We start from the raw sequence: 10233 nt of genomic DNA on the forward strand, positions 1-10233 counted from the left end.
ATCCAAGGCGGGCATGTACCGATCTTCTGACAATGGTGAACCAACTGGACCGCTTCAACAACATAGTGACAGGTCCACTGCACGTAGCATTGACTACCCGACTTCGGTCGGTCCATCAATGTACATTGGAGTTCTATAGCACGTTCATCTTCAACTCGAGACGCGACCCGTTTGATCACGAGGCGGTCGAGTTTCGATGTGGGGGTACGACCTATAGAACCTCCATGGCGCAGTTCGGATCAATCATTGGGCTGTACAAAGACGAAGAAGCGGGGAACGAAGAGAATACCGGGGGATTGCGAGATTTGGACGCAACAGAACGCCAAGCCGCATGGGCTCAGATCGGTGAGGGGATCTACAACTCCAGCAGCACAAAGAGTACCAAACTGAGAGACCCGTTATACCGCTACATCCACAGGCTCCTCACGTACTCGCTGAACCAACGCCATGACAGTAGTGGCGTTGTCGGGGTTAGAGATTTGGTTGTCCTTCACTGCATCCACAACCGGAAGCCTCTCGATGTTCCTTACCTCCTACTGCGGAACATGCACTTAAACCGCCTTGCCTCTGCTCCTACACCAATCTTCTTCGGAGGATGGGTGTACCGTCTTTTCAAGCACTTCGCGAACATCCCGAAGTCCTTCGAGAGGAGCCCATGGTCGGGACGGGTTGATTACCATATCTGCCGGGCCATGAACTTGCTCTATGAAGCGGAGGACGGGACGGTGAGCTTTCAGAGGACGCAAGGCTACGCATGGAACCCGCAAGAGGCTCTAGTTCTTCATGCACCACCTCCACAGTACCAATACCCTCCCCAAGGCGAACAGGGTCAATCCTCCTCTCAAGGAGGCGGTTTTCCTAATTTCCAAAGTTTGCATGATCTTTTGCAGGAAAACCTCATGTGCACCCGGAACACCTACAACCTCGCCAACAACACACACCTCCGGGTAGGAGCTATCGAACGCAGCGTCAACGACATACAAGATGACATCGGTAGCATCCGGGAGTACATGGCGAGGCAGGGAGGCGGAGGTGAAGATAGTGATGAAGATATGGAGTAGGAGGCTGGGAGGAGCAAGGGGCTAGCTGGTTATGAGCCCACAGGTTTGATTACCCTTCCTATCGAACAATTCATGGCCTGCGTGCCATTTGTCAAGACAATTTACTTTCCTTAACTCTTTTCTTTTTATTTTTACTTTGTTTTTACTTTGTGTTGGATAATGTTTAACTATGGTAAGATTAGGATGTTTGGTGCTTGGTTGGATGGTATTGAATGCTTGAACAGGTGCGATGCAAGGGCTAGAATGCTGAACATTAGCACTCACAGCCCTAGGAGGAAGAAACCGGGAGAAAACCATATTTTTCTGGCTAACAGACTGTCCACACGGGGACGTGTTCAGCCGACACGCCCCCGTGTCCATCTCCCAGTTCTGCTGTTTGGCTACTGACCTGCAGATTTTTGCCGAACACGTGGCCGTGTTCACCCAACACGCCCCCGTGTTCACCCTCTGTAAGTTTTTCGTTACTGGCAGTTCAACACGGGGCCGTGTTCAATGAACACGGGGCCGTGTCCAGATCGCCAGTAACACAAATCTTTGTTTTCAAACACACTTTTACATATTCTAATCAACCAAAAAAATTTATTTTTGGACACATTGAGGACAATGTGTAATTTAAGTGTGGGGGGATGCTAAAACCTTGGAATTTTGCAAAATCCTAAAACAAGCCTTACACAAAACTCTATTGGAACCGCTAAACACCCCAAATTTTTTCGAAAACTTTTTCATTTTTTTTATTTACTTGTCTTAGTTTAAGTTGGGAATAACAAGTTATAAAAGGGTTATATTTTTACAAACTTACAACCGATAGCGTCGTGATAAAAAGAACTAACATAAGAAAATTATGAAACGGTATAACAAGTCTAGCTAAAATTCGATTATATATGCTTGGTCACATTAAAAACCCATTCCCACAAAAAAGTGAGTTTTGAGCCTTTATTGAGCATAAAAATACACATACTTAGATTAAATGCTCATTTTTCGTTTCTTGTGTGAATAGCCGCTCGGTCTTTACAGATCTAGAACTTGCCACGACGATACATTCCCGGTCCTTACCAACTTAAACCCAAGTAAGTAAATGATGGAGGCATTAGGACTAACTATTTTTCTTTCAAAACCATTATTTTTCATTTTTTTTTTACTTACCCAAAATCCCCCTAGAAAACCCCTTTGAGCCTAAACCTTTCATTTCATTACCCCAAAAACAATTTTTTTTTTTTACCCACCAAAAACCTTTTTCATTTTTTCACCTTTATTTAGTAACATACTCGGTTTTTCATAAACATACCTTTACGTGACAAAAAAAAAAAAAAAAAAATGATGAAGTCAAAAACAAACATAAGCTACAAAAAGCTTGTTTGGAGAAATACTTCAAAAATAAATGTCGCCAAAAATAAGGTATTTCACGAAAACCGACATTTGTTACGATTTTCGCCCTTTTTACTAACCACTAACCAACCACCCACCTTTAAACCCAAGCCTTCACCCCAAAAGACCTCTTGATATTTACAAAGGTAAAAGTTAAAAAGGAGGAGGATTGATCGCTTGGCAAGCATATGGAAAATGTAAATCCGTGCCGCTCTCGAGCGATTCACTTAAATATACACCTTCGGCCGAGTGATTGAGTGATCTCCCGTGAGGTATGTGAACTTGTATATAAATGGAATTTTAATAAGGCATGCTATGCCAAATTAAGTAGTTTATCTTATGAAAAGTTCAAAATAAACCATGACGAATAAGATTGTAAATAAAATAAAAATAGAACCTATCTAAACCTTGGATTCCCGACACTCTAGGACAAGTTGAAAAACTTCTCTTCTACCTATTCCATTTGGGAGTGTAAGCCACATTAAAAGAGTTTTGCTTGAGGACAAGCAAAAGTTCAAGTGTGGGGGTATTTGATGTGTGTAAAATGCAACATATAAAACACATCAATTAAGGCATAAAACTAACCCTTTTTAAGTACTAATGTTGGAAAAAGAGTGTTTTTGTCTTCCTTTTGTATTTTCAGGATGAAATGAGCTCAAAATCACAAAAGAAGCAAAAAAACTACTAAATCTACCATAAATACAAGAAAAGGAACAAAAGTGAACTGTCCGGACCCTCAACGGGCACCTCCAAGACAAAGAGAAGAGAAACAGAGTCTGAACACGCCCCGTGTCCAGCGAACACGGGGGCGTGCCCAGGAAGCAGCAGAAAAGACAAAACCAGTAGAAGCTTCCATTGCTCACCACGGGGCCGTGCCCAGCGGGCACGGGGGCGTGTTGAAAGTACAGCAGGCGCATTAATTGTAATTCGCAATTACAATTAATGAAGAGAGAGAATGTCAGACGGGCACGGGGCCGTGTTCAGCGAACACGGGGCCGTGTCCAGCGTTCTGTTCAGCCTATAAATAGAGGAGCTTGGTTTCATTCTCTCTCATCCCTTGGCACACCACCTCTCTCACACTTCATCCACCACCCATCACCACCATAACACCATCATCCACCACCATCATCCATTGTCCATCATAGAGTGTGTGAGTCGTCTCGGGATCCAAGATTGATCGTAAGAGTTCTTGACAATCAAGGCCATGTTTGCCTAAGTCTCTTACATCACTTGGTGAAGACAAGTGTTTAGTATAATACTTTTTATTTTAATCTTTTGCACTTTTTATTTGGTTTTGTATTAATGACTTTAATAACTAGTTACTTATGTTGAAGGTGATCTTTCCTTATCGTTTGTCCGTGGTGTCTTGGCGTTATTTTACTGTCTATATAAAATAAAAGATTTTCACCATTCATATCTCCACGGTCTATATGGAGGTATGTTGGCTACCTGGTCCGGGGGGTTAAGGGAACGGTTTTGGTAAAGGTCTTGCCCTTGTTCAGCGTTTAGAGGTCCTGCTTGGGACCTGGGTCAAATTTAGTAGGATCTCCTTCAATGCCCATAGGTATTGGATGGCGGGGATCCAAACTCTTTGACCCCCTCATAAGTTAACTACTATTAATACTATAACCCGGCTATTTAGGACTGTATCCCTGCTGACTCAGACTACTTAGCCGAGGGTAACGTCACCGCCAAAAGCGGGGCCTACCATAATTTGCATTAAATAACTTAATTCATTATCTTTCAATAATCCGACCCTTTAGGATTGTATCCTTGCTGACTCAAACTACTGGGTTGAGGGTAACGTCGCCTTCAAAAGAGGGGCCTACTACAATAACTAAGATAATCTCTTAAACAAGTGCAAAAGTGCGAAAATAATCAAAGGTTATACTAATACACGTGTCGGATCCAAGTGATTCATCTTGTCTATCTGTTTTTATTTTATTTTCTTTTTCAGCATTTAGTTAGTTTTATTTTTCTTAGTTTAAAACATTTTTCTAACTTTTTGATTTGATTAGACGTTGAGGATAAACCGGTATTAAAGCTCTTGTGTCCTTGGACGACCTCGGTATCTTACCAACACTATACTACGTCCACGATGGGTGCACTTGCCCATATGTGTGTTTAGTGTTAGTAAATATCGTGTTTTATAAATTTAAAACTTGGCTAAAAGTGTAAAAAGGGCTTAAATATATATCTAAAAATATAACACACTTCACGCACATCACTTGTCGAGTTATATGATTTCAGGAATAAATGTAGAAATGATATTTGCATCGCTACTATTTAGCGAATATTATAGCAAGGCATTAAATCAGGTCAATACATTGACCCGAGCCAGGTATGTGTAATAGAGTAATGATTCATTGAGAACGTAAGGTTCAATGAGTATTTAATGAAGTCTTAGATAGACAATGGGATACTTAAATGGGTAAACCGAATGTTTTAAAAGAGGGTAGTGGCGTTTTGAAAAGCATATTGACTTTTCGAGCAAGATCATAATTCAAAAGAAGAATCATGGGTCAAACATGCTCTCAAAAGACCTTGTCGTAATTGAAAGACTAAAAAGGACCAAAACGCCCTTGTTAGCTAATTTGAACAAACAACCTTTAAAGGTTGTTTGGAAACGAGTTTTATAATTAGAAATACTTAGAATAAGTATAGAAGCTGAAAGAGGTATTATATTAGTCAAATGGCACTATTTGTGTTTTTGCCGTAAAATAATGATCCGAGAGGTAAAAATTGGTTTTTATAGATCACCACATTAAACCCACCATAAATTCAGTTGTGGTGGGAGATTATATGATAAGAAATGTGGTGATGGATTGCTAGAAGTAATCAAAAGCGAAATTAGGCTCGAAAGTGCTTAAATACCCTTAACGGGTCAAAATAAGCATACAAGTGAAAATGGGTTTAAATTGTGTAATAAACCTGTGGTTAGAACCTAATATGGTAAATAACCTTAAGTTGAAGTAGTGTATGTGATATAAAGGTCAAACAAATATGTTTGTGTGATAAATGCGTAAACGGGTCAAAATTTTGTAAAAAGATAATAAGCCGAAGGCATGAAAGTCTCAAAATTTATTAAGCCAAATGTCAGATTTTAACTCCATGTGATGGAGAATCAAATCACAATCATGTAGGAAGAAACGGTAGGTTAAACGGACAAGCGGTTTGAAAGATACGAAAGATTTCGTGTCAATTACGGCAAAAAGGAAACTGGGCTGTTACAGAGTCCACCGTAACTTACGGTGCCACCGTAAGTTACGGTGGAGATGAAAATGCTACGGTGGTTGCCTACTGTTGTACGGTAGGGAAATAACATTACAGGGGCCACCGTAACTTACGGTGCCACCGTAAGTTACGGTGGAGGTCATTTCCAAATTCTTGTTTTTAGAATCAAGTGTTTCCCGGACTCGTTTAATCACGTTTTAATCCCAGTATGACTAAAGCATTTCATGTTTATGAAATGTAGGTACATTTTGGATGCCGAGAGACGATCAAGCTCAACGAAGAACCAAACACGATGTAGTTACATGCTTCCGCACCTTGCCACGTTGTATATTTTAGACAACGAATTCGATCACGTTATGTAGAATAACTTATAATTTGTAAAAGTTTTAATAAACCCGTTTTTTTTTATAGTATGTGTAGTCTTAGCTACACATCTAATTGTTGGTATTTGCATATAAAACCGTTAAATAGAAAATAGGGTGTTACATAATTGAGGTGGGTTTTAATTAGGATTGAAATTAGGGATTTTTGATATGGGTTTTGAAACTGGGGAGAGGTTGTGGGCTGTGTTGTGCTAGTCGGCTGATGGTGGTGAACCAGTGGTGGCGGTGGTTAGGTGGTGGTGGTGTCACTAGATGGTGGCAGGTGGAGTGGTGGTTGATAGGGAAAGGAAGAGATGAGAAAGAGGTTGAAGAAGATGAGTTCTTTATATATTTTTTATTTTTTAATTATTCAGGGGTAATATAGTCATTTCACACATAGTTAACTGAGAAATTATAACTGATGTTAGGGCTGGGGACCAACCGAGTGCATTTTTGACAAGTTTTGGGAACAAACGTGTAATTAGTAAACCACTAGGACCAAGTATGCAATTTTTTAAAACCATAGAGGACCAACCAAGCATTTAACTCACAAATCTATTAGGTATTTGTTTAACTTTATTTTTATCAAATATTATTGTATGATTGCATGGTATTTTTTTTGATACCCCTAGATCTGTGGGTTAGCTCCACCACTGGGTAGTTCGATCCTTGAATTTTGCGGGTTTTATTTCACCGCATTGTCGTACCTGCGGCTGCAGGCGAATGTTCACAAAAAAAAAAAAAAAAAAATTAAAAGGACCTTTCGTGCAACTTACCAAACTTAAAGGATCATTAATATACCTTTCCCCTTGCCAACTTTTCCGAATTGTATGGACCGCTTAACACAAAGATCGTTTCCTCCCAATCAATACAACCTTTATATTCCACTACAACCTCCACTCACACACACTCAATTTCACACAGTATATTCACTGTGATTTCGAATTTTCGATCACCACAGGATCAACAATGGCCAGCGTCGGTGAATCAGACAAATATCTACTCAACCGCCACAAGGAGAGCCACTTTACAGCCGGTGAAATCGTCCGTGACTGACGTCATCATCGGCGTTTCTGACGGTCTTACGGTGCCGTTTGCTCTTGCAGCAGGACTTTCCGGTGCTAACGCTTCATCTTCATTTCTTACTGCCGTATAGCGGAGGTTGCTGCCGGTGCGATTTCGATGGGACTCGGCGGGTAAATTCAACTGAATTTGTTGTAGTTTGGTGATTTTAGGGTTAAATGTTTGATTGATTGGTTGTGTGAGCGTATTCGTATTGTTGTTTAGTCATGCTGTTTGAACATATGTAAACAAACCGAACGTCTGCGAACTGTTTGGTGAAAAGTTTGTTTATGTTCGTTTATTAAATGAATGAATGAGGAATTTCGTTTGATTAATTAAATGAACTGAACAAACACGAAAATAAGTTGTGTTCGTAAACGTTCGATATTATGTTCATTACATCAGTTCATGGTCGTTTGTTTTGTTTAGTTTATCATCATGAGAAACTTAGATCTTTGAAACATTATTTTGCGATCATTTGCCTTAGTTTTGGATATAATTACGTTTTTGATTATAATATCTAAGTGCTTGTGATTTTGTTTAATGTTCGGAATAAGAATGTTCTCTTTGTTTTTTAAAATGGTGTATGTCCATTTGTGTTTGTGAACGATTTCAATGCTAAACGAATGAACATGAACAAGGCTCCGTTCGGTTCGTTTACAACCCTATGTTGGATAGAATCGAAATTTTGATAGTTAAACCGAATTTCTTCTAGTTTAATGATTTTAAGTTTAATTGATTGATTTGAATGTATGAGCATTTTGTTTGAATGTTCAGGAAGTAGGATAGAATAGAATCTGAATTTTGATAAATACAATTCACAATACGCCATTTCAATTGCATGCAGTTCTTGTTTGGATACAGAATTCAGAATTTGTGGTCAGTAACTTTTTACTTTTGTTTTTGGATTGTGAATTGATTGACTAATCAAACTCTAACTGATAATTCGAATAATTCCAAGAGTCAAAAGAGTTTACCCTTTTTAACTTGATGTTCTCTCTAGTGTGTCTAACAAAAAGGGCTTTTAACTGTTGGTATTATTAGAGATAAAGATCTAATATATTATCTTTAATAGGTATTTGGCTGCAAAAAGTGAAGCTGATCATTACACTAGAGAGCTACAAAGAGAACAAGAAGAAATTGATACCATACCTGATACAGGTTAATTCTAAATTTTCACTCATAATTTATGCACTTGGTAGAACATATTGGTAATTGGTGATTTGTTCTATATACAAACTGTAGAGGCGGCTGAAGTGGCGGAGATACTGGCGGAGTATGGGGTGGAGCCGCATGAGTACGGGCCGGTGGTGAATGCTCTCAGGAAGAACCCGAAAGCATGGCTTGATTTCATGATGAAGTAAGTGTTACTACTTTTGCTTTGATTAATCATTGAATCTTAGTAGATTTCCCACCAATATTCTGATATTAGACAAATGGAATCTTAATGGGACTTTATATATATATAATTATATGTATATTAGGCATGGATATGCTAAACATTTGTCTTTTCCTATGTCTTTCGTAAGAATGTTTGTCTTCTATTTTATCAAGAGTTTATGCATGTGCTATCCTTCAAACCAGAAGCACTCTGCCATTTTATAAGTGTTTTAGGTATTCAAAATTGATCAAAAGTTGGCTCTTTTTCTGCACAAGTTTGGCTGTTTTAACACGTTAGTCACACTTTATTTAGTTAAAAAAAACAATTACGTTTATCCGAGACATAGTTGTATGTTTTTAGTCAAAGAATATACGTTTAAAAAGGAAAAATTACAAGTTTTGTCCTTTATCTTAACACCACTTATCAGGCGGTGTTCTTTTTAACGAATTTTGACAAGTTTTGCCCTTTACACGGAATTTTGTTGCACTTTTGTCCTTTAGGCTTAACCCAGTTAGATTTTCTTGTTAATCACCCAAGGTACTTTAGTGTTTTTTACCCATTTATTAACAAGAAAATCTAACAAGAAAATACCCTAAAGGACAAAACAAGAAAATCTAACTTGGTTAAGCCTAAAGGACAAAACGTGCAACAAAATTCCTTGTAAAGGGCAAACTTGTCAAAATTCGTTAAAAAAGACACCGCCTGATAAGTGGTGTTAAGATAAACCTTGTAACTTTTACTTTAAAAAACGAGCAACATTGGAAACTTTGTGAAATCTTGTAAAAAACCATTATACTTGAGACCTTTTGTTTGAAATGTTCATGCTTACAAACTATAGTGTGTTTTTGCATTTTCACATGATTGATGTGTATTATAGGAGTAGTGTTTTTGATCCATTTACATATAAAAGGGCTGAAAAGGGTATTTCTTTTTATCTCCAATGGGTCAAACGAATAAAATACTCTCTCTTTGTTATCAGATTTGAACTTGGGCTCGAAAAGCCTGATCCAAAAGAGCACTTCAAAGCGCGTTCACCATAGCAGTTGCATACATATTGGGTGGGTTGGTTCCACTTTTCCCTTACATGATCATCCCAGTGGCTCAAAAAGCCGTGGTTGCCTCGGTTATTGTCACCATTTTAGCGTTGTTGATCTTCGGATACGCCAAAGGCTACTTCACTGGTAGCAAACCAGTGTGGAGTGCCTTGCAAACAGCCCTAATTGGAGCCATAGCGTCCGCAGCTGCTTTTGGCATGGCTAAGGCTGTACAAGGGTAGCTAACCGTTTTCTTGATATTGTTTCTGTTTTGATTCGACTTTAAAAGTAAAATTGTTGTTTCTTGGACTTTGGATATTAAAATTTGGGCTCTTTGGAAAATGGCTTGTTATGTTATCCTATACTTTAGGCTACATGGTGTGGGATAAAGCCCTTAGGGGCCTTATCATGTAAGCGAAGGGCTATATTGTTAACTTATACGGTGTGGAATAAAGCCCTCCTTTAACTATATTAAAAAAAGAAAAAGAAATCTGACTGGTAAAGATCAAGTGGGCCCCTAAATCATCCCTTTTGGCACCCGTTATCTGCTTGGCGAAGCCCCCTATAGCACCATCCATAACGTCCCACAACAGTGTTTGGGGCGCTATAGAGGTGAGGTGGCAAGGGGCGTGAACCCACACCGGGTAGCCTTTCAAAACAAGTTCCTAACCATTCTAAATAGGGTTGTGCACTTTTAAAACATACCGAGTAATACAACTTGGGCTGGTCACGAG

General features: G+C 39.0%; 1 protein-coding gene across 1 annotated transcript; it reads left to right on the forward strand.

Annotated features, from left to right (window-relative positions):
- Window positions 1-6885: 6885 nt before the first annotated feature.
- Window positions 6886-9863, forward strand: LOC110922013 (vacuolar iron transporter 1). Its single transcript, XM_022166342.2, is given in 7 exon segments — window positions 6886-7072; window positions 7074-7170; window positions 7173-7218; window positions 8160-8245; window positions 8330-8444; window positions 9445-9473; window positions 9476-9863. Coding segments are annotated over 7 exon segments (720 nt in total). The 5' UTR covers window positions 6886-6991; the 3' UTR covers window positions 9742-9863.
- The last annotated feature ends 370 nt before the right edge of the window (window positions 9864-10233 follow it).

The sequence above is a fragment of the Helianthus annuus genome, chromosome 16 (genome assembly GCF_002127325.2).
Source record: "Helianthus annuus cultivar XRQ/B chromosome 16, HanXRQr2.0-SUNRISE, whole genome shotgun sequence".
Lineage (NCBI taxonomy): Eukaryota > Viridiplantae > Streptophyta > Magnoliopsida > Asterales > Asteraceae > Helianthus > Helianthus annuus.